Source organism: Echiichthys vipera (genome assembly GCF_963691815.1).
Source record: "Echiichthys vipera genome assembly, chromosome: 1".
In the NCBI taxonomy this organism is placed as follows: domain Eukaryota; kingdom Metazoa; phylum Chordata; class Actinopteri; order Perciformes; family Trachinidae; genus Echiichthys; species Echiichthys vipera.
In genome coordinates, this window is record NC_139826.1 from 37958001 (window position 1) to 37982332 (window position 24332).

At 47.9% G+C, this 24332-nt stretch overlaps 1 protein-coding gene across 1 annotated transcript in view; it reads right to left on the reverse strand.

The window, feature by feature from the left end:
* iqgap1 (IQ motif containing GTPase activating protein 1) overlaps positions 1-24332 on the reverse strand; it is a 65971-nt gene that overhangs the window by 5638 nt on the left and 36001 nt on the right. The window contains exons 8-34 of the mRNA XM_083914875.1: positions 23312-23490; positions 22385-22472; positions 22141-22298; positions 21963-22047; positions 21701-21864; positions 19620-19780; positions 19240-19364; positions 18121-18284; positions 12103-12193; positions 11807-11974; positions 11438-11580; positions 11178-11348; positions 10987-11070; positions 9347-9418; positions 8966-9035; positions 8513-8877; positions 7425-7588; positions 7103-7327; positions 5617-5757; positions 5208-5292; positions 4546-4778; positions 4324-4456; positions 3983-4085; positions 2546-2681; positions 2359-2446; positions 928-1137; positions 670-836 (exon numbers count right to left, since the gene is read on the reverse strand). Coding sequence (XP_083771001.1) covers positions 670-836; positions 928-1137; positions 2359-2446; positions 2546-2681; positions 3983-4085; positions 4324-4456; positions 4546-4778; positions 5208-5292; positions 5617-5757; positions 7103-7327; positions 7425-7588; positions 8513-8877; positions 8966-9035; positions 9347-9418; positions 10987-11070; positions 11178-11348; positions 11438-11580; positions 11807-11974; positions 12103-12193; positions 18121-18284; positions 19240-19364; positions 19620-19780; positions 21701-21864; positions 21963-22047; positions 22141-22298; positions 22385-22472; positions 23312-23490 — 3973 coding nt within the window. The remainder of the gene's footprint in view (positions 1-669; positions 837-927; positions 1138-2358; positions 2447-2545; positions 2682-3982; positions 4086-4323; positions 4457-4545; positions 4779-5207; positions 5293-5616; positions 5758-7102; positions 7328-7424; positions 7589-8512; positions 8878-8965; positions 9036-9346; positions 9419-10986; positions 11071-11177; positions 11349-11437; positions 11581-11806; positions 11975-12102; positions 12194-18120; positions 18285-19239; positions 19365-19619; positions 19781-21700; positions 21865-21962; positions 22048-22140; positions 22299-22384; positions 22473-23311; positions 23491-24332) is intronic.

The following is a 24332-nucleotide window of genomic DNA, read 5'->3' on the forward strand; positions in this document are numbered from 1 at the left end:
TGATGTATACCTCCGAGGAGAAGCTAGCTGTCACTCAAGAGGCCACGCCCCTAATTATTCATAAACTTTAACCTCCAGTAAAATAAAAACTAGCCCCTCCCCCTCAGTGTTGTCATGGAGATATGAAGTAAACACACAGACTAGAATGTTCTTTTGTCCTTAAACAGGTTTAATGATGCTGTGTAAACGGCCTGTTTAACATGGGGGTCAATGAGAAACTGCTCTGTTATGAAACCTGCCCCTAGTGGACACTCAGAGAACTGCAGTTTTTGGCACTTCCTGATTGGATCAACCAGGAAGTCACTGCAGTGGGGGCTTGGATGGATGTCAACTATTTTTTTATACCTTCAACCTCGACAAAGGCAGCGCAGACAGACGCCTTCCTCCTTTCTTACCTTTCACAATGAAAAGCCCGAGACACACTATGAAGTTTACTCGAGGGAACTCAAATTCACTCAGCATTTCACTAAAACACAGTAGTTCTTTGTTACGGGGGGACACTTTTATTTTGTGCCCGGAGCTAACCCCTGTAACCCACTCCACACAGCAGCCGGGAAACAAGTCCTCTGCTGGTCCGGAGGAGCTGAGGCGTTCCTTTGTGCTCAAACTGTGAACCGTAGCCCCAAAGGATAAAACATTAACTGTTAAATAAAATGAAAGGTCACTCACTTGCCCTTGCTGGCCAGGTTGTCCATGCACGTCTTGATATACTGGTTGTATGAATCAATCTGAACATTGTAAAACGCCGTCTTGGAGTTCAGGGCGGTGTTGGTCTGCTGGAGCCTCACCAGCTCGGCTTTCCTACGCTGACGGTACCGCCTCTGATTCCTGATGTCCTGTAACACGCAAACGCATCACACGTGAGTAAAAAACACTCTTTTAACCGTACGCTTCCTGAGAGAGATACTCTGTGGTGTTTCTTCTCACCTTGGCTATGTCGTTGATGAGGTCCTGGTAGCGGTTCTCGGGGTGAACCTTCCCCAGCTCGGCCAGCCGCTGCAGGTTGCTCCTGATCTTTTCCTTCTTGCCCTGCAGCGTCAGGCTGTCGTCCACCACCGGCTTCACCTGCTTCATCTTCTCTGGAGTCTTGGCGTCTCTGATGGCTCTCCTCTGCATGGCGCGCTGGTACTCTGCTTCCTGTCAGCCGGGGAAACAAGAAGGGTTATACTTACTGTGCTTAAACAGAGATTCAATAGAAAGAGCTCTGAATCATTTGACATCCCTTTTAATTGTTTGCCATTTTAACAGTTATTAAGGATAAATATTAAGGATGGGTGTTTTCAGTCATTTCAATATTCGAATACTCGCATCACCTGACTAACAAGTACTCTTAGTATTAAAAAAAATAAATGAAATGGAGGTCTGGCGTTGCGGGGAGCGAGTGGAGAAGAGCAACACAGTCTCTCACAGCGCGTTGGTGCGTGGAGTTGAGAGAGAGGACACTGTCTTCCTCTACGGCCACGAATTAACCTCCTGTTTTTGCTGCCGTTAAAGCTGAAGCACCAATGGGCTCCTTCCTTTGGGATTGACTTTGGTAATCCACTTGAATGGACTTTACTATGAGAGGAGCTGGTACAGGGGCCAGTAGGTAAGTCTTTAAAACACTCTTTTAATAAACTCTGGGTTCACTAACTACGTTGTTGGTGCTTTGTTTTGTGTGTAGGGACTCTTCTCATGCTGCTGCAGAGGTTTGCTGTTATTTTCAGCAGTATTAGTGGTTAAAAAAGACCTTTGAATGCCTTCACATGCTCCCCCGAGCTAACTAGTGTTAGCTAACAGCCGGCCACTGCCGACGTTGTACTGACTCTACTGGATTTCTCCGTCAATCGTTTATACACTGAAACAAATTGTCTCGACGGCTTAATTGATGACCGAATTTGCCAAAAAAGACCCTGGAGACAAAAAAAGACACCGGAGTTATGCTTAAGGTTTTGTGGAAGGCGAAGGCGGATTACTTTTATCGAGACTCGGTACAAGCCACCGCAACGGCAAACGAAGGCAACAAGGGCTGAGAAAATGTATCATGACAGGGCGGCAACACTGAGGGCTGATCTGGAACATGTCTGAAAAGGCAACAGCAGCGTCTCATCGCTGTGCAGTGAATGGATTCAAACAATGGAACAGGGTTTTCCCACGTATCATGTATAGTGGGCCTCATCCTATTATAGCCTACGCAGCGTGACTCGAGAACCGCTACCCGAATAGTGACGTCAACAACGAGTACTCGAGTACTCACGCCCATCTCTAATAAATATACATTACATTACATTATCTATTATGATCACGTGGTGTCCTCACAGTCAATAAATGAGACGGTGATGAGGACAAACGTAGCTGAGCCTAAATCTGAGGCCTGACCTGTTCTGTGCCCCCCGTTGAGTCCAGGATCTCCGTCAGAGTCTCTCCAGGCTGGAACCGGATCACATCCACAATGAGCCTCTTGGTGCTGAAGAGAAACATCGGAGAGAAAACACAGAACATTTAACTTTTCTAAAACGAGCACGTTAATCTGCTTTGTCAGCCACAAATCTCCGCGTGCGTTTACTTGAGCAGGAGAGTCCGGGCGTCCATCTCAGCGTTGGCCTCACCCGGGACGTCGAATTTGTTGGCGAGTGTGAGAGAAACCTCGGTCTTCCCCATCACCTCTTTGTTGGGGTCGTTGGGAGGAAGAGGATTTTCACCTGGGGGAGACAGAGGGACGATCAGAGGGAGACGATAATAAACTATAATTCTCTCCTCTTCTCTGTAAACTGTGGCTTTGAGACCCAACATCCAGAAGCATTAGCATTAATATTAAGTCACTACAGGTGAGTTTTTATTCTAACTCACAGATATCCTCATGAAACTGCCCCAGTGGGTTACTGACATTAAGGGCGCACTCACACTGTCCTTCCGCACCGGGCCAAAACAGGTTTTTCGGGTCAAGCCTAGTGCGTTTGACCAGTTTGAGTGCAACCGCTCCGTGCATAACTGAGGCCGGCTGGCCGTCCCGCGCCCGTCTGAGAGAGGTGGGCTTTTGTAGCGCGCGTTTGCACATGTACGAGTACGAGCGTGCGCACGTGTACGAGCACGAGGCCTACGGCGGTTCTGAGGTCATTTCCTGTGCGCCTGTTGGGACATAGAAAAAAGAAGGAAGGACCATGCGCGGACATTTAACAACAATGGCGGTGAAAGGTTCACGTTGGTGTGATGCGGAGGTGGAGTGTTTACTGCAGATTTGGTCGATGAAAAGATTCAAAAACAGTCGACAAGACGCACAAAAACTCCGAGGTCTACGGAAAGATCTAGAAACAAAGCCACGCATCGCCATGACGTCATCAATGCGTGTGACGTGTTACGGCGTGATGACGTATAGGCAGCAAGAAGCATTCGCCGAGGCCCAGGTAGTGTGAGTACAAACGGGCCTGGAGGGGGGGACAAGGACCCTAAAGCACGGGGGGTGGTGCGGAGGCACAGTGTGAGTGCGCCCTTAGACAATTGTTTTCTGTGTTACAAGTTTTCTGAAATGGTCCGTTTAAATATGCAAATGAGGCGTTATGTTATGAAATATGAGCGCTATGATTTAATTTTAGAGCAGAAATATGAACATTGGATAAAACCAAGTTCTTGTTTCATTTTGTTGACATATCAGAGTCAAAGGTTTTTACTCTTTTTATCACTCCATAAATCAGAAAACACTGATTTTATAAATAAAATGTGGTATAAATACAGTTGATTTATGACAGAAATTCAAAAAACAACTCATTTTTTTTAGGACCACTATTTACAGACACATTACCCAAACAAAGCCTTATTAGCATCCTATACTCTGTATTGTTTAAGATACATATTTAATAGAAATCTACAAAGTGAAGTAAAATAAACACCTAAATGTGTATTCCACCAGTCAAATATCCCAAAATCCTAACAACCATTTTGTGAATGAGTTTATAGCCCTTGTTTTTCTGGTCTAGCACCCGTCCCTCCACCTCACTCCACTCACCGATGAGAGACTCCACGGTGGGGACCTCGCCCAGATCCTCCAGAAGCTCGTGGATGGGGTCATTGTGTTCTGGAGCGATGGCGTCCTGGTGGTCCAGCAGCAGCTGAGGGGACGGAAGAACCAAGTCAGTCGGGTTTAGCCATACTGCACAAGACAAAACCTCTCCAGAACTAATGAAAATGAACATCGCTGGACTGAACCGTTTATCTATTTGCACTGTACCTGCTCAAATAAACTAAAGGGGCAATGGCGCAACGCAGGGACGGACTGACAGAAACACATTTGTGGAGTTGAGGATGATTTGAGACAGGAGGAGTGAGAGCGAGGAGGTCTGAACTCACCGTGTGAGTGTTGATAATCTCTCCGATGGAGATGTAGATGACGGGTTTGGTGACGGTGACCAAGTCAGAGTACTGATCCACGTTGAACTTATCTTCCAGTGAGGGGACGTCACACGCTGCCAGGAAGAAACGCCTGCGACGGATGAAGAGAGGATGTAGTCAGACGAGCCAAGAAAAGGAAAATATATATGTATTATATTATAATATAATGTAGAATCTGACCTGAACTTCTGGTAGGAGGCACTGAGATACTCATTGATGGGATTGAGATGAGCGTTGTCTCCCAGGAACATCTTATTGGAGGCGGCGTGCTGCAGCATCTTGGCGACAGAGCCCAGGTTTCGCCGCTGCTCGGTGGTCAGCTGGCCGCCCGCCGACACCTCGATGATGTCAAAGGCATCGGGCGCCACGATGGCCGGGTTCATGTAACGGTAATACAACAGGTTCCCCACGATCTGGAGTCCAACACAAACATTATTATGAGGAGGATGTTCCAGGCTTTATGAGCAAATTACACCTTAATGAGCATTCGGATTAATGCGAGTGAAATGAGGTTTTAGAGTTTGGTAGGTGCCAGGCTCTCGACCGTGTCAGGACACAGCTTGTGCGGGAAAAGGTAGAAGAGCCAGAAGAGCGTCGTGGTTCGCCTTAATGTCAGCAGACAGACAGGAGGAGGAGGAGGAGGAGGAGGAGGACACGCCCACCACCCCGACACAGAGGCTGCAGCAGGTTCAGCAAGGCGGGAAGAGCAGAGCGACAGCAGCAGAAGAAGAAAAGAAGGGAAAGAAATGTGTAAGAAACAGGAAAGAAGAGAGCCGGGCAGACGATGAGAGAAACGCCGAGCACAGCGGCGAACAGTATGGCGACAAATTCAAGACGCCAACCTTGAGCAGCTCGTCCTCGGTAGCATCGGGGAACTTCTCATGGAGCGTGTCCTTCAGCACCTTGGAGATGAAGCGCATCCCGTATCTGACATATACACACACACACACACACACACACACACACACACACACACACACACACACACACACACACACACACACACACACACACACACACACACACACACACACACACACACACACACACACACACACACACACACACACACACACACACACACACACACACACACACACACACACACACACACACACACACACACACACACACACACACACACACACAGACACACACACACAGACACAGAGACGATGTAACGACTGTGGGGTTAGTAATCAGTGTGTCTGTACAAAACGTAGCCGGCAGCGCTGTAAGAGAGGAACGTACGGGATTTTATCCACGGAGACGATGATGGCGGACAGGAACTTGTCGGTGATGGTCTTCATGTTCTTGATGGAGGCCTCCAGTCTGGTCCTCACCTCCTCGTGGGCCATAGCCTGCTCCGGGGTCACGTCGTAGGGCAGCTTACTGTTGACGACAGGACGGAGAGACATGAAGGGAAGAAGGAACCACTGGTGTGCAGTACTGTAACCATGATGGTTACTTTTTTACAGTCTGTAGTTTGGAGAAATTTGCCGGTTTGTGGTGAACACTTTTGAAACAAACGTGAAAATCAGGCCGCCATCAAACCATTATCCGATCTTAAAAACTTAGATATAAAGAAACTCCATCAATTCAATTCAAATCAAACTCAGCTTCTTCTACCCGACAGTAGAGTCCGTTCTCCTCTATGGCAGTGAACGCTGGACCCTTAAACCAACCCCAGACAAGTCCCTGGACGGGTGCTACACCCGGATGTTGCGTGCAGTGCTTAACATCAGCAAGAATGCACATGTGACCAACATGATCCTGTATGAGGGGACACCAAGGGTGAGTGGAAAGATCGCTGTAAGGAGAATGAGACTTGCAGGGCACTGCCAAAGACACCCAGAACTGTCAGCCAGCAAGCTGCTGCTGTGGGAACCGACACGCGCTCACCGGTCAAGAGGACGTCCCACACTAACATACGTGGACATACTCAAGAGGGACGCAGGAGCCCAGAGTACCAGTGAACTGGAAAGATGTATGGAGAATCGGGATGACTGGAGACAACGATGGATGGCTCGAGAACTAGAGAATTCAAGATAAGGGTCCTTTTACTACTTTTATATCTGAATATAAGATTATTCACTCATTTGAATACATAGGTTGTTTTGTTTTTTTAAACCTGCCCGCCAACCGGTGACACGCTTCTTTTTTAAATATATTTATATATTTACTGCACATTACAGACGGGAAGAGTTTAGCATGGATCACAATATTAAAGCTGGGTCAGGACCCAAAGAACCAGGTTACGGGTCCTTTCAAAATACGATTTTCTGGCTCCAAACGCTGCGTTGAAACAAATCAGACACAACGGGCGAATATGGGAACAAATACGATTACCTCTTTCATCAGTTAGACATCTTTTATATTGATAAGAAAGAGGTAAAAGGACAATTACGTACATATCATATATCAACTCATATATTAACACGTCACTACTGGACCCGGAAATCATATTTTGACGACCTCCCCTGACTGTTTTGTTGACGTTCCCTTTAGCGCAGCTCCATCTAATGGATGCAGAACGTAACCCCAGCCTTGACTGTAGCGTCTGTTCTATGCGCCTTATAATGCTAAAAAATATATGAAAACAGTTTCAAAATAAGACATTCACTGAAGGTGCGCCTTATGACGTGGTGCGCCTTATAGTGCGGAAAATACGGTACGCATATGCATCACTTGTGGTTGAGCGTTCAGGTCAGGAAGAGCCTCCCGTTGTGCAGCTCACCTGGCCTCTCCGGTCTGCGTCTCCATCTGGTTGACCCAGCTCTTATAGATGTCCACCGGGTCCGTCTTGATGTTTAGCGTTTTGTCGTCCATGATCTCCTTGACGACCGGTGCCAGGATCTGCCGCAGAGCGTTCTGTCCCCGCGCACCTCTGTGGAAACTCACCACCATTTTGATGACCGTCGGGTTCCCTGTGATGATCTCCTTCATCTGATCCACTTTGGACCTGCGGACAAGTGTTTAAACACGTCACTGTGGATTCACACACATGCGATTTTAAAAAACTGGGGTCAGGAATGATCGTTTCAGAGTCGGGCTCTCACTTGATCTCCTCCTGCAGGGCGGTTTTGAACAGCTTTGTCAGCAGGTACTCCTCTCTCTGGTTGGAGGCGTAGTTGTAAAGGGTGAAGATGACGGAGTCCATGAACTTTGTGGATTTATTCTGTGGCATCTGGAAGATCAGCTTGGCCAGATACGTGGGGTTGGTCTAAAAGGAAGCAACGACGTGGTTGATTATTATAAAATGACTGAAGTGACTTTTTAAAACAAAACCCATATTATCTTAACATGCCAGTGAGGGCCGAACGCGTGAACTTGTTCGGGAAGCGTGTTCTGGGACAAAAGGAAACCGATGTCCACGCGATCCATTCATTTGGATTCATTTACAATTTTAACAGCGATATACAGAAGCCTGTGAATGACCTCATGTGTCCAGGTCGTCGTTCTCCTCAAAGCAATTTCAGTCAAAAGCAACTGGACTTGGTTATTTGTCTAGGAAGACGTTTCACCTCTCATCCAAGAGGCTTCATCAGTTCATGTACGCATCTGACCAGAGTGGGACTGGACCAGGACCAGGACCAGGACCAGGCTGGGACTGGACCAGGACCAGGACCAGGACCAGGCTGGAACTGGACCAGGACCAGGACCAGGACCAGGACCAGGACCAGGACCAGGACCAGGCTGGGACTGGTCCTATATTTGTATATATATGCAGACCCCGGGCCTCAGGGCCACGATGGGGGCTACCTGGTTGATCCTGCCAGTAGCATATGCATGTCTCAAAGATTAAGCCATGCAAGTCTAAGTACACACGGCCGGAACAGTGAAGCTGCGAATGGCTCAATAAATCAGTTATGGTTCATATATATGTATATATATGTATATATAGGCCATGGGAGCATCCTGCGCCGGAATTACACTAAAAAAGATGCAACACAACTATTTCTTTCTTGTAAAACTGTAATTTCAAGTGATTCCAGTGTGTTTTAGTACCATTTTAGGGTTTTTTTCTCAGGATAATATCTAAATTATTGTGGATAATGTTCATATTGTATCTGAGCCTACTGGGAAGACGGCTGTTCGGGTTGTAGAGACAAAGCGATCGAAGCACATAGAGCTACTGTGTCGTTACCTGTAACAGGTAAAAGAGGAACTGGTAGGCCTCCAGTTTGACCCTCTTCTCTTTGCTGAGGGCCTTCAGGCCTCCGCGCTGCTTGTTCATCATCATCATGTTGGACAGCTGGCCCTTGTTCTTCTTGGTCAGCTTCTTGCTGTGGGACACTACCTCCTGCAGCGTGATCTTGTTCTTCACCAGCAGGCCGATCTTGATGTCCATCAGGTTCAGGTCGTTCTCCAGCTGCTGGTTGGAGCGGATGTTGGTCACCACCTCCTCACGGAGCCGCATCAGCTCCAGCTCCTCCTGGAAGTCCTGGTCGCTGTGGTCCAGCAGGTGGACGAACTTCCTCACCACGGCCATCGGAGGATCGTCGGCGCTGACTGGAGGAGGACATTTTGAGCATCAAAGCTGGAAAACCAATTCATGGCACTGAACACAGCGTGTGGGTGTGTGTGGGGTCCTACTCACTCAGAGTCTTGTAGTCATCTCTGGCCTTGTTGGCTCTAATGAAAGCCTGGATCTTCACCACCTGATTGATCTGCAGCAGAAAACAGCACATGTCTGATCAATAGACCTTATTAGAAACACGCGGCACAGGAATCCACTGTGAGCTGCAGTGGAAGTGACTCATGTCGGAGTGCTAAATGATCCGTGTGCCTGCCTCAGACCCCGCAGCGCACACACTGAACGTCAGGGGAAATCTGCGCTCCCTGATTTAAAGCTTTTATTAGATCACGCAGCGATTTGTTTACTGTAAACTCTAATGTTTTGTGACAGTTTACAATCTATTACCTTGGTTTTCCCAAACTCAATTTTCAACTGACAGCGTTTTAGGCCAAGAACACTCACGTGATCTCTGAAGTACTTGAGGCGATCCCTGTACTTCTTGCGAGCTTGGTGCATCCGAACCATCGCCTGGATCTGAGGAAAACAAAAGCCTTTAGTCTGAACAATGACAATAATCAGATTACAGACGTCAAGGTGCACACACGTTTACATGGACAGAAAATTAAAACATTTCCATGATATCCATTGCCATCCCGTCAGTCCGTCAGTCCGTCCTGAGGGTGGCAAGAAGGCATTTTCCTACGCTGCGCCTGCGACCTGGAACCAGCTCCAGCAGAGGCTGAAGCTGCTCCTGAGACCTGGAACCAGCTCCAGCAGAGGCTGAAGCTGCTCCTGAGACCTGGAACCAGCTCCAGCAGAGGCTGAAGCTGCTCCTGAGACCTGGAACCAGCTCCAGCAGAGGCTGAAGCTGCTCCTGAGACCTGGAACCAGCTCCAGCAGTGTGAAGCTGTCCAGCTTTGTTACTTTAGGGGACTTCAAACTGCTCGTAGGAGGCTGTTGAGAGAGTCTGTGGGGGTCTGCACTTGTACATAACTCAACTTGAACATAACTTGTGCTTTGCCCTTTGCACTTTGTACTGTATTATTTTGCAGTTTGTACTGTAGTGTGCTGTGTTGTGTCTCCTGTGTGTTCAGTTAGTCTGTAACTTTGTGTTTTGCTGCTGCCGACCTGAACAGGTCTCTCTTGCAAATGAGACCCTGGGTCTCAATGAGATCTTACCTGTATAAATAAAGGTTAATAAAAAAAATAAAAATCACTTCTCAGGGATAAAAAGGATAAAATCTCCATGGCACTCACAACGTATAACACAAACGCAAGTGTAGAGAATACTTTACTCTAAATGTGAATGATTGTATGGAAATAAACAGCGATATTTTTCAATGGTGGTGCAACGGATCATCATCGATCCTTTGGGATCTTCGGTTCGGCACACGCGTGATCCGCAGATTGATTTATAATTTTAAAAAGTTGTGCACATTTTCAGTCCAGACACTTGTTTTTCGGGTAAAGCCAAGTGCGTTTGACCAGTGTGAGTGCAACCGCTCCGCGCATAACTGCGGCCAGCTGGCCGTCCATGGCCCGTTTGGGAGAGGTGGGCTTTAGTAAAGCGCGTTTGCACGTGTACGAGCACGAGCGTGCGCATGTGTACGAGCAAGAGGCCTATGACGGTTCTGACGTAATTTTCTGTGCGCCTGTTGGGACGTAGAAAAAAGAAGGAGGGACCATGCGCGGACATTTAAAACAATGGCGGTGAAAGGTTCACGTTGGTGTGATGCGGAGGTGGAGTGTTTACTGCAGATTTGGTCAATGAAAAGATTCAAAAACAGTCGACAAGACGCACAAAAACTCCGAGGTCTATGGAAAGATCTGGAAACAAAGCCACGCATCGCGATGACGTCATCAATGCGTGTGACGTGTTACGGCGTGATGACGTATAGGCAGCAAGAAGCATTCGCAGAGGCCCAGGTAGTGTGAGTACAAACGGGCCTGGAGGGGGGGACAAGGACCCTAAAGCACGGGGCACGGGACGGACGGACAGTGGGAGTGCGCCCTAAGAAGCTGGAATCAGAGAATTTAGACTCTTTTTCTTGATCCATTAATGGCTGCAGCTCTAACCCTGAGACATTGCATCAGAATTTTACCTTGACAGCCTCATCGCTGTGATCTTTCAGATACTGCTTACGGTCTTTGAACTTCTTCCTCTGTTTGTGGCCTTTCCAGTGAGCCTGAGCAGAAAGAGATTGAGAATAAGTATAATTCAATAAATCCTGACAGCGGGCCGATGTTTGCTTGTGTGCACTCGGGATGACACTTGGACACAGGTCTGTCTCACCTGTATGCATGTAACAGCCGGGTCCTGGGTTTTCAGGAAGTTCATCCGCTCCTTCTGACCATTCCTCACCAGGTAGCCACGACAACGAGCCTGCAGCTTCGCAATCAGAGACTCGTTGGCCAACCACAGCTGCTCTCGGTTGTAGGCCGTGGTTATCCCGGACACCACCGACTGACAGGGAGCATTAAAAAAAACAACCAGTTACAACGTGGTGTTAGAAAGCTGCAGCCATGCGGTGCCGCACGGACACAGTGACCCACCTGCACATCCTCCTTGTTGAGCTGGGTGTTGTTCTGCAGGAAGTCCTCCGGCTCCACCCAGGTGCCCTCCTTGCTGTTCAGATTGTAGTAGTAGTTGTGTCCTCCCTTCACCCAGTGTTTCACCCACTCACTGCCATTATCACCTGGACAGACAGCATTAGAGAGAGTGAACAGGATGGAGACACAATCTGGGCCAGTAACTCATCTCATCTCATCTTCAGCCTCTTATCCGGGGTCGGGTCGCGGGGGCAGCAGCTTTTGCAAGGGACCCCAAACTTCCCTTTTATCTTCAGTCACGGGAAATGTCACTTCTCAGATGTAGTCTTGATAAACACATCTTTCTCATTCACCCCTAAATTGTCTCCTCACCTGCTGTCTTTTTCTCCTCCTTGACCTTGGACAGGTCGTCCTGGTAGGTCTGGGCGCACTCAGAGGTGACTCCATACAGTCCTGCTCCGGGGTTACGCAGAGCAGCCAGGGTCTGAGCCGCATCTCCGCTGTCCACCGCATCGTTGACAGCCTGGATGGCCTGTGAGACTGCGGAAACAAACGCAAAACATCAGCCTCTGCCGCTATTCACACACTGTCCTGACGACAGGAGCGTTGGTAGAAGGTGGGCGATAAAAGTTCTCTTATATAAAATGGGCCCAGACAGGTGCTCTTACACTGTAGAGCCTCCTGCGTGTCCTGGTTCGCCTTCAGAATGGCATCCTGGATCTCATCCAGCCACAGCACTGCAGAGGGGTCTTGGGTCTCCTGAAAGGACAGGGGAAAACATGTTGAGAAACTCACGCACACACGCACACACACTCCTCTATTTGACCATGGCTGGATCAGAAAGTCTTTGTTTTCTCTTGTTTTTTTAACTCACGCTAAATCATAAGTGAAAGACACATTTAGGGAGGCTGTGGCTCATAGGTAAAGAGGGTTGTCCTCCATTTGAGAGATCGTCGGATCGATCCCCAGCTCCTCCAGTCCTCGTGCTTGTACACACACGCACGCTTGTGCTCGTACATGTGCAAACGTGCTTTACAAAAGCCCACCTCTACTAAACTGGCCGTGGCTGGCAAGCGTGCCGCACCTAGGCGCGGTACGGTTGCACTCCCACTGGTCAAAGGAACTAGACTTTACCTGTGGAACCTGTTTGGGCATGGTACGGATGGACAGTGTGAGAGCGCCCTAAAGCCTGAAAACTAGTCTTGTTCCCCCTGAAACCACTTCAATTACAATATGATGAAAAATAACTGTGAATTTCTCCAGCTTTCAGCGTGCATGCTGGGTTTGTTGTCAGCACTGTTTGGTTTGATTTATTAACAACATTCTGACATATTCAGAAAATCAAACATATCAGACTTTGTTATGGATAGAAGGATAAAGTCCTGGACTTGTTTCCATCGGTGGTCACTAGTCAATCAAAGGCATTACCTTCCTTGAAGAAAATAGCTAAACATTGAGCATGGGCCGCACATGAGAGGGCTGAGAACACTGGTTCGTTAGAAGCCTTTTGTACTCACTTGTAGATACAGTGAATAAAAGAAGCATTTACAGCCATCCGTCTGACTTTGGTCTCAAACAGGAACACACATCCTCCCTGCCACTTCTTACTGTATATAAACCACAGTCCTGTGTGTTAGTGCAGCAGTGGGTTACGTACGTCTACTGTTTCATCACGGCTGCACCCAGTGTTCAGATTACAACATGTCTCACAGTTGCATCGTATTCAGCCCTGTTCTCCTGCTAAAGTGGGCGCTGATAGCTTCGTCTCTGTGAGGGACTGAGACTGAGAAGCCTTTGCTCTTTACTCGTGCAGGACTGACACGTCGCCGACACATTTTAAGCTCCTGTAGTTGTCGCAAACACATCAAATCTATCGGTGTGTCCGATATGCAGGGTTATGAAAACCTGCGTCACATAAAGCATGACATTTAGAAATGGTGTCTGTCAGTTATTTAACTTAATGTATTCCTTATTTTAACAGTAAGCAAATAACCGATACTGAACATGATGATTCTTTTTAGCTATTTATCTTATTTCTATTCATTCTTTATTTGCTCCGTGTTCATTTCTAGAACTGCATTGAATGTCTAACAATAATAATAATGTTAAAGTTATTTGTTTTTTATTAGAAAGCAGCCTTCTCTGTCTTATCCGTGCAAAATCCACGTAAAAAAAGCTCTAATTTTTGATTGTTTAATATAAGAAACATCACCTTTTAACAGTGTTTTTCCTCTACGTCTCTTAATTCTGTTTGCTCCCCATACACACCACACCGATACCTCCACCCTGAGTCCAACACCGCATCATTCTGACCTGTAGTTATACCCGACTGCATCCAGATGGTGCTCTCTGTCCCTGCAGAACGTGTGCGGCAGCTGTTTCTAGAGCCTGGTAAAACAGGCAACTCTTTTAGTTTCTGCCTCCCCCCCCAACCCTCTGTGTGCCCCGCCCCTTCATGTTGTGCTTCAGGGTAGACGAGAGGAGGTGTGCGTGTACATGTATGTGTGTGTGTGTGTCTGTGTGTGAAAGAGGTGGGCGGGTTCGACTGATACCCGATCTCGGAGGAAGATTTCTCATGCGAGGGGGAGAGGAGCTCACATCTGCACCAGCATGCACCAGGACTCAAAGGAGCTGCATCTTTATAGTAAACAGAGCCGTACCCGATTAGTGTTTGTATGTTTGCACTTGGCGCGGTAATTGGTATTTGTGTCTGTGTGTGTGTGTGTGTGTGTGTGTGTGTGCGTGTGTGTCTCTGCAGCTGGCAGGAGACAGGGTGTGGTGGCAGCCAGAGAGGGCGGGGGGACTGGAGGAGGACTCGGGCGTAGCTCGGTGTCGTTCACACACGTTTCAAGCACATCATGGAAATAGAGGAAGTGAAAGCTGAGGGGGTTGGGTAGTTGAGAATTCATCTCTCGAAACTTTTCTGCTGCGCATTTCTTTCTTTTTTCTTGACTTCCTCAGAAGCAATGCGCTCATTCTTACGTCTATAGGCACAGGAAGCTTGAAAACACACACGAACGTGCAGAACAAAGCGTGACTAGACAGTCCCGGTTGGGATTGTTGCAAAGTGATAATCATCTGAAGAGGCATACCGTAGTAGACTATATTCAGCTTGTTAGTCAGTGGAGTCTGGGCAGGACTTCCTGCTGTTTATCTAGGCTCGGCCCTCGGCCCTCAGCCCACATCGAAGCCAACCTCTGCCTCACTGTGTGTCTGACTAACTGCTCTAATAGTGCACAGTTAATGAGGCGACACCGAGAAGCCAGTCACAAATTGACCCGCAGGCGGACAAAACAAAGCTTCTTCTTCCAAACTCTGTCCTCACATCACCTGGAGACACCGCTCCTGCAGCCAGACTTACATCTCGTACAGCCTCGTCTCCTCAGCCGAGCCCACCTCCCACCGTCCTTCCCTCTGTGCCGGGAACACCTCGTCACCGCTGAACCTTAAATTGAAACCCAAGAGGGAGCGCCCGCTGTCCTAACTGCTTCCTCTGCTGTCAGTTAATCACCTCAAGAGGCCACATGCCCCAGAGGGTGTGTGTGTGTGTGTGTGTGTGTGTGTGTTACATTATTTACTCTCAATTAAAGCGCCATGATTGTTTTGTAATAACTGGATGATAGAAATTAAATACTAATGACATGAATTATAGAGTTTCCTTCTTTGAAAGAAACAAAGACCGTCTTTAGAGTAAACAGAAACCCATTAGGGACGAAAATGGATGCAAACTGTTTGACCGCTGTAGATTTCCTCTATTTGATGTGTAGGTATCACTCAAGGACTCGGGTCGCTGGTTCGAGTCCCTGTGTGGACCATGAATGGAGCGTGGACTGGTGGCTGGAGAGGTGCCAGTTCATCTCCTGGGCTCTGCCGAGGTGCTGTTGAGCAATGCACCGAACCCCCAACTGCTCGGGGCTGCCGGTCACTGGCAGCCCCCTCGCTCTAACATCTCTCCATTAGTTGCATGTATATAGGTCCTGTTTGTGCATGTGTGTGTATTTCGGGCCTGTGTGTGTATTTTGGGCCTGTGTGTGTGTGTGTGTGTGTGAGTGAAAATTAGATTTCCCCATTGCGGGACGAATAAAGGAATTCTTCTTCTTCTTAAGGAGCTTAAAAGTAATCAGCATATTCTATTTTTGTCATTTTGATATGACTAAAAAACTGGCTGATGTAGCCCGACAGCCCCGTTAGCAATGTTGACTTGGATGTGTGTGTGTGTGTGTGTGTGTGTGTGTGTGTGTGTGTGTGTGTGTGTGCCCGTGGGTCTGGCTGCCCATTTAATAAAAGTGGTCGGCTTTCTGCCCTTTTATGGAAGCAAATGACCGAGGCCCAGCTTGTTATTTCCTACTCCTGTGAAATGGGCAGGAAAATAGTTTGCTTTTCTTCCCCTCCCTCCTGTTTTTTAGCTCCTCATTTTTTATTTTTTTTAAATGAAAGTGTGACGAGTTCCCACACGATGCGTTCGAGTCTTTAGATGTAAGTGACGGCTGCTGAAAGAGTGTGGGCAGCGACTTCCTTTATCTGTATTTACCCGGGATAAAAACAGACTCGGTGCTAAAACGGGTTACGCTGAGAATCGCTCCATTTACAGATCTTGTTCTTAATCAAGAGGGAACATTTAACTCTTTATGCTGACTGGGGATCTTCACCTCCTCTGCACCACCTTTGCCTCCCCTACGACAACCCAAATATGGCCGTCCTTCCTGAGACACGCCATGCAAATGTGCACAAGAACCGCATTCATCAGCTCGCCTCGCACAAGTAAAGATAACGCAGGCAAATGAGTCAGAGAGAGAGTCGGGCGCAGCTGAACCGCTTTCCAGGACGGCTGTGTTAAAGTGTGTGTGTGTGAGCTGCAAACAGAGGAGATAGGTCAAACCTCAGAGAGCTGAAGAGAGAGAGAGAGAGAGAGAGAGAGAGAGAGAGAGAGAGAGAGAGAGAGAGAGACAGTGAACCGCTTTCCAGGACGGCTGTGTTAAAGTGTGTGTGAGCTGCAAACAGAGGAGATAGGTCAGACCAGAGAGAGAGAGAGAGAGAGAGAGAGAGAGAGAGAGAGAGAGAGAGAGAGAGAGAGAGAGAGAGAGAGAGAGAGAGAGAGAGAGAGAGAGAGAGAGAGAGAGAGAGAGAGAGAGAGAGAGAGAGAGAGAGAGAGAGAGAGAGAGAGAGAGAGAGAGAGAGAGAGAGAGAGACAGAGAGACAGAGAGACAGAGCAAAGAGGCAAGACAGACACACACACACGGCAGGAAGTGAGTGGGGGGAAAAGATGATCACACCATGACATCAGCAGTCTGGTGGTGTCATGTGTGGCTCAGAGGCCTGAGTCACATGGAGGCATCTGCACCCATGACGTGTCTGGGAGCCCGTGTCTCAATTATACAGCATTTGGGTATAACGGTGACTTAAAGGGAGGGTTCAGATGTGTTTTAAAGTTGTCTTGTTTGAGGGGACTCATCCACAGTCAGCGTGTTAGCTACAGTAGATGACGGCATGTTGCCAGTCTGGAGAAGCACACAGGAGTACAGACACAGAGAGGCTGCTGTGGACGAGGGGCGGCAGCCAAACAGATTTAAGCCACTCATCAGTTCAAGTGTACGCTATATTTAGAATATGTTCACCACCGTCGAACAGCCCTGTTTAAGTTTACACGAGGGGAAGTGAAGCCGTTATCTACGCTCTCTTCAAAGCCTCCAGAGACAAAAACAGGCTGCTCTACCACTACCTCCATCACTTAGTCTGTTAGTTTTGATAATGAATTAACCCTTTAAATGTTTCTGAAAGGCCTCTTCTACGGCTGATGCAGGGGAAAAAATCTACTTTTAAGTAGTTTGTTTGTGTTCTTGTTCCATTATGACTGACTGTCAAACTAGGTAATTAAAGACAGTTGTGTGGCTTTCATTCGTTTGTATTCGTTCTTGTTTTACAAAGAGATCGGTACTCGGTATCAGCTGATATGCGAGGTCAGGTATCGCTGTCGGGAAGGAAAAAGTGGTATTGTAACATCTCTAACAGCAACACAAACAAACTAAACCGATAGAGGCGGCTAAAATGACTGTTTTTGTCGATGGAGTCTGGTCTGGTGGCTTTGAAGAGAGCAGAGATAACAGCTTAAGCTCCTCCCGGTGTAAACAGAGCAGTCTGACAGCTTCAGAGTAAATAAAGATATCTGAACTACTAATTCATAATATGAAATGCTGATTGTGATTCAGCTGCGTTGCCCTAAAACCTGGCTGAAGTATGTAGTATTTTGGAGGCAGGAGCAGAAATCTGAGCTCTCCAGCAGCTACGTAACTGCCTGAACCAAACCAAACACTGAACCTCAGACAGCTGCACAGTTTGTTTAGTCATGAAAACAGCTTCTTTTTACACTTACACTAACTCCATTCACCCTTATAATGCACTTTAAGCACCATACGCACAGTCACACTGTATGCAGCCCTGACAGCTATTGAACTGTCTGAGCTTCAGAATAAAAGCATGTAACTGTAGCCAGGCGCTGTTTGCATGAAGTGTTTGCATAATGCTCACCGGGAAATACTGAATACACATGAAAAAGCAAAGCGCAAAGGGAGGAGCAAGGGCACTGACATGGGAAATTTCTCCGGATTCCACGTGTCTACATCGGAAAGACTCTTCCCAGAAACCTGTTTGTGTGTGTGTGTGTGTGTGTGTGTGTGTGTGTGTCTTACATGAGCCTTCTCCCTGCGGGCCTCCAGCAGTTTGTCGTGGTAGTGCTGAGCCACAGACGGGTCCACATCTGTGAGCTTGGCTGAGGGGTTCTGCAGCATGGCCAGGGTCTTCCCGGGCTCCCCTTCATCCAGGGCCTCATTGATCAGGCCGATGGCAGCGATACCTGCACGGACACACAAGCAGACGTACAGGAGGATCACATAAAGATCTGATCACGATATAATGTGAGCGGATGAGTTGGAATGTAGTTTAAGATGTGGCATCGTCTCACAATTCAAGATGAAATCTAACTTAAATAAAGCAGCGTTTCTTTTACATATGTTGGTTTGTTGTTTCACTTCTTAACCAGTGAAAGGGCCTTTCCCAGAGAGAAGAAGCTCTTATTATGGCGGTCATGGAGTTTTTTTAAACGTTGCTTTTAAAGTGTAATTCAGGCATAAAATCATCCCATGTTTTTTTCGGCACTTACATACATCAAATAATCCATCAAGACAGTTTTTTGTCTTGTTCGAACTATTAATGGAGAAATCCGGGAGAGTCGCTAACAGCCGGACGTGGCTAACAGTGATTAGCTCGGGGCAGTACGGTGAAGGCATTCAAAGGTCTTTTTTAACCACTAATACTGCTGAAAATAACATCAAACCTCTGCAGCAGCATGAGAAGAGTCCCTACACACAAAACAGCGTAGTTAGTGAACCCGGAGTTTATTAAGTGTTTTAAAGACTTACCTACTGGCCCCCGTACCAGCTCCTCTCATAGTAAAGTCCATTACAGTGGATTACCAAAGTCAATCCCAAAGGAAGGAGCCCATTGGTGCTTTGTTTTGTGTGTAGGGACTCTTCTCATGCTGCTGCAGAGGTTTGCTGTTATTTTCAGCAGGATTAGTGGTTAGAAAAGACCTTTGAATGCCTTCACCGTACTGCCCCGAGCTAATCACTGTTAGCCACATACGGCTGTTGGCGACTCTACCAGATTTCACGTTAATAGTTCATAAAACCGTCTTGATGGCTTATGTCAGTGTTGAAAAAGACCAGGGGATGATTTTACACTGGAATTACACTTTAAGTGTGAACACAACACTTCATTTGTGTGTAAATGGATCCGCGTGCGTCTCTTACGTTCATGCTCCTCCTGCACCATCAGATTGACTTGGTCGATGCAGGCTTGGATGTCGTTCCAGGTCAGATAGTCTCCTCCCTCCTCTCTGGCTGCTGCCTTCATACGCATCAGCTCATCCATGTACCTGAGGAGCACACGGGTACGGCACCACGTCAACAGCCTGCCCTTTGTGTGTATGTGTGTGTGTGTGTGTATGTGTGTGCTTGTGGGCGTGTGCGCATGCATGAGTGTGTGTGTGTATGTTTGTGTTTGCGTGTGTGTGTGTGTGTATGTGTGTGCTTCTGTTTGTGTGTGTGTGTGTGTGTGTGTGTGTGTGTGTGTGTGTGTGTGTGTGTGCGTGTGTGTGTGTGTGTGCGCTTGTGTGCGTGTGTGTGTTCACCTCTGTGCATATTCATCCTCCACATTACTGAGTCCAGTGACGGCGCTGGACAGCTGTTTCCAGAGCGCCGCTCGGTCGCCAGCGTCCAGCGCCTGGTTCATCAGCACCACCGACGACAGCATCTCCACGGCAACGAGCAGCTCGGGGTGGGACAGCGCGCCCTGCGGGACAAAGGACACAGGTTTACCTCTTACGTCAAACTGCCACTGAAGACTAAAGGAGGTCAACAACGGGCCCAGGACGCTGGTTGTTCGGTTGTTACATCAGAGAAAACAAACAAACGTGGCTGGAACATCAGGAGCAGCCTCTAGATCAGCTGTGGAGGTGATGACGCCCTTGGTTACGCGAAAAGGTTTGCATGGTTTTAAAAAGTGCTCTGTCTTACGTGTAGGTGCGACCATCTAGTAAGTTCTAGTCATCTCAAAAATAGATGATTAGTCATCTAATCAGCTATTTTTTCATACCAACAGTCATCTCATCTCATCTTCAGCCTCTTATCCGGGGTCAGGTCGCGGGGGCAGCAGCTTTAGCAGGGGACCCCAAACTTCCCTTTCCCGGGCCACATTAACCAGCTCTAACTGGGGGATCCTGAGGCGTTCCCAGGCCAGTGTGGAGATCTAATCTCTCCACCTGGTCCTGGGTCTTCCCCGAGGCCTCCTCCCAGCTGGACGTGCCTGGAACACCTCCCTAGGGAGGCGCCCAGGGTTCATCCTTACCAGATGATCCTGAACCACCTCAACTGGCTCCTTTCAACGCTAAGGAGCAGCGGCTCTACTCCGTACCAACAGTCCCAAAGATATTTCATTGACAGCAACACAAATCTGACAAAAAGCAGCGAATCCTTTTTGATTTTTAAAAAAGCTGGATTCCAAATGTTTGGCCTTTTTGCTTGATATTATATAATAATTGCAAAACATGGCGGACATTAGTTTGCACACGTGGTCGACGGCAAACAATACAAAAGCTTCTGAAACATTTTAAACTGTAAAAAGACTCTATGACACAGACCTGTTACCCTGACAACGCTGTCTGTTTGAGTGTGTTTGCAATGCGACTTAGAGACGGCTTTATGTAAATAAAGATAATTAGTTTGTTCAGTCGTTAAGTGCGTTTATGTCTGCGTGGCATAAATGGAAGATTATTGTTCGGATGACTGACTCATCTGTTTACTGTCACAATAAAGTAAACAATGAATCCACATCATTAGTTAAATAAAGATGTGTATTCTCTGTTTGTGCTGTCCAGGTAGGGAATGAGTCCTGACCCCAAGTGAAGGAGTTCAAGTACCTCGGGATCTTGTTCACGAGTGAGGGGACGATGGAGCGTGAGTTTGGCCGGAGAATCGGAGCAGCGGGGGCGGAGCTGCAGTCGCTCTACCGCACCGTTGTGACGAAAAGAGAGCTGAGGAAGGCAAAGCTCTGGATCTACCGGTCAATCTTGGTTCCTACCCTCACCTGTGGTCATGAAAGCTGGGTCAGGACCCAAAGAACCAGGTCGCAGGTACAAGCGTGTGAAATGTGTTTCCTCAGGAGGGGGGCTGGAGTCTCCCTTAGAGAGAGGGGGAGAAGTTCAGCATCCGTGAGGAACTCGGAGTAGAGCCGCTGCTCCTTTGCGTTGAAAGGAGCCAGTTGAGGTGGTTCGGGATCATCTGGTAAGGATGAACCCTGGGCGCCTCCCTAGGGAGGTGTTCCAGGCACGTCCAGCTGGGAGGAGGCCTCGGGGAAGACCCAGGACCAGGTGGAGAGATTAGATCTCCACACTGGCCTGGGAACGCCTCAGGATCCCCCAGTTAGAGCTGGTTAATGTGGCCCGGGAAAGGGAAGTTTGGTGTCCCCTGCTAAAGCTGCTGCCCCCGCGACCCGACCCCAGATAAGCGGATGAAGATGAGATGAGATGAGATATATATATATATATAAATATATATGGTTATGGAGATATGAAATTACCTATAACAGGATAGAAGATTTAGGCCACATGGTTTAGCCTTAGCTTTTTTGTTCATTCCTAATTTAACCTTAAAAAAGCCCCCTGACGGTGTAACGCTGCAGTGGGGCAGGTGTGGCTTCTACGTGGGTGCTTACCTCGGGGCTCTGCTGCTGCAGGCTGACCAGCTCTCTCTGGTACAGGTCTGCAGCACTGGGGTAGACCTCAGGCAGCTGCGCGTCAGGGTTCATCAGCTCTTCCACCGTCTTCTCTGGCACGCCCGCCCGGATCGCGGCGTTGATGCGCTCCACCGCCTTCAACACTACGCACACAGAAAATGAACAATGGCGGGTGAAATACAGGGAGACGAATGTGTAAAAAGAGGGACGGAGACTCAATTTGTGTTTGTCGTGCGCATACTCTTTAAGTAGCCTTCTGCAATCGCATTGGCCACGTCCACGCCGCCCTGCAGCTCGTCCTTAGTGAGCGCTTCTCCTGGAGACGCCTATTAAAGAAGAAGAAGAAGAAGAAGAAGAAGTCAGGGTGAGATCGCACTGAGGAGACAGAGACGTAAAAGTGCAGCTTCGATCATTCCTACCTGGTCTTTATTCTCCCTGTCGGCCTGCAGCTGTTTGAGGTACCAGCCTTTGTTCTGGGGCTGCAGGTTCTGGACGCCCACGGCTTTCAGGGCCTGATATAACTTGTCCTCATCACCGCTCAGCAACGCCTGCTCGGCTGCACTCAGGGCGGTGCTCACTGCGGGGGCAGAGAGGTGGACGTGTCAGTGGCGCGCCGAGGTGATTGAACGGATCGGTGTAAATAAATGTGTCCGTGTGACTCACCGTTGACCTGGTTGACGTTGCCCTGGATCTCAGCCTGCGTGAGGAGCTCATCGTAGATATCTCTCTCTGCATCGGCGTTTTCCATCTGCTGTTGGACCGGAGAAGAACAACGACAACATTACGCATCATCATCATCATCATCCCCGGCAGCACACCAAAGTCAAATACATCTCTTGTTCAGATTTTTTGGGTAATTTTTTACAGTTTAAATCCTTAATCCAACATCTACCTCTCATCTCATCTTCAGCCTCTTATCCGGGGTAGGGTCTCGGGGGCAGCAGCTTTAGCAGGGGGCCCCAAACTTCCCTTTCCGGGGCCACATTAACCAGCTCTAACTGGGGGATCCCGAGGCGTTCCCAGGCCAGTGTGGAGATCTAATCTCTCCACCTGGTCCTGGGTCTTCCCCGAGGCCTCCTCCCAGCTGGACGTTCCTGGAACACCTCCCTATGGAGGCGCCCAGGGTTCATCCTTACCAGATGATCCTGAACCACCTCAACTGGCTCCTTTCAACGCAAAGGAGCAGCGGCTCTACTCCGAGTTCCTCACGGATGCTGAACTTCTCCCCCTCTCTCTAAGGGAGACTCCAGCCAACCTCCTGAGGAAACCTCTCACTGTGAGGAATCGCGGGCAAATCTGTGGAGAGGCTGGAGCCATTTTACCCCCCTCCCCCCTCCCGACCACTATTCTTTACTGTCGTGGTCGTTTTGTTGGTTTCTGTGGCCTCAGCATTTTATTCTGTCTGATGCCCAATTTTCTTCTGTTGCTCCCGGCTGCAGGTTTTTCTAATCGATGAGTGGACAACGGCTAGCGTCCGCTTTTAATTATATGGCCTTTTTATGTTCTCTGGAGGTTAACGCGCCCCAGGCCACCATTCCTTTCCTTCTCCTTCCCCATCTGTGATCGACTGAAGTCTAAAGAAGTGCGTACCCGTTTGCGTGAGCTGGCCACCTTCTGGCCTTTGGCCTGGTACAGGGTGTCGTGGTACTGGCGAGCAGCGCTGGGGTCCAGGTTGAGCAGCATGGCGTTGGGGTTCTGCATAGCAGCCACGGTGGCCTCTGGTACGCCCTGGTCGATGGCCTCGTTGATGGCGATCACAGCAGCGTGCACTGAGGATGGAAGAGGAGACGGTCAGGATTGATAGATGATGCATCACTCAATCAATATTGTTCTGGATCGTTCCCTTTTCTTTTTCTTAGAATATTAGAATATTACACCTTTTATTATATTATTGATTATTACTATTAACAGTATTAATATTACAGAAGTCAAAACATTAGTCATTAAAGTCATTAAAACTATTATTTGTACTCTGCCCGTTTTCTTCTCCTTATTTAAACAATTGAACTTCTGTTTTAAGCTTTTTTTTTATTTTATCTTCCTTTTCTCTCTCGTCTTTCCGACCCAATGCAAATAATTCCAGTTTGTCTTTGTCTCGTTTAATTCCTTAGTGTTAAGATCTATGTTTTCTATATCTGTTTTCTTTCCCAATGTTGTTGTCATTTGTTATTGGGGTGCACGTTTGTTCCGTCTTGTTTATCGCCTTAAAGTGTAATTCCGGCGTAAAATCATCCCATGGTCTTTTTCAGCACTTAAACACATCAAATAAGCCATGGAGACAGTTCCAGACATGTAACAGGTATACTGTAGAGTTGTTAAAAGCTGGACGTGGCTAACAGTGATTAGCTCGGGGCAGTACGGTGAAGGCATTCAAAGGTCTTTTTTAACCACTAATGCTGCTGAAAATAACAGCAAACCTCTGCAGCAGCATGAGAAGAGTCCCTACACACAAAACAAAGCACCAATGGGCTCCTTCCTTTGGGATTGACTTTGGTAATCCACTTGAATGGACTTTACTATGAGAGGAGCTGGTACAGGGGTCAGTAGGTAAGTCTTTAAAACACTCTTTTAATAAACTCTGGCTTCACTAACTACGCTGTTGGTGCTTTGT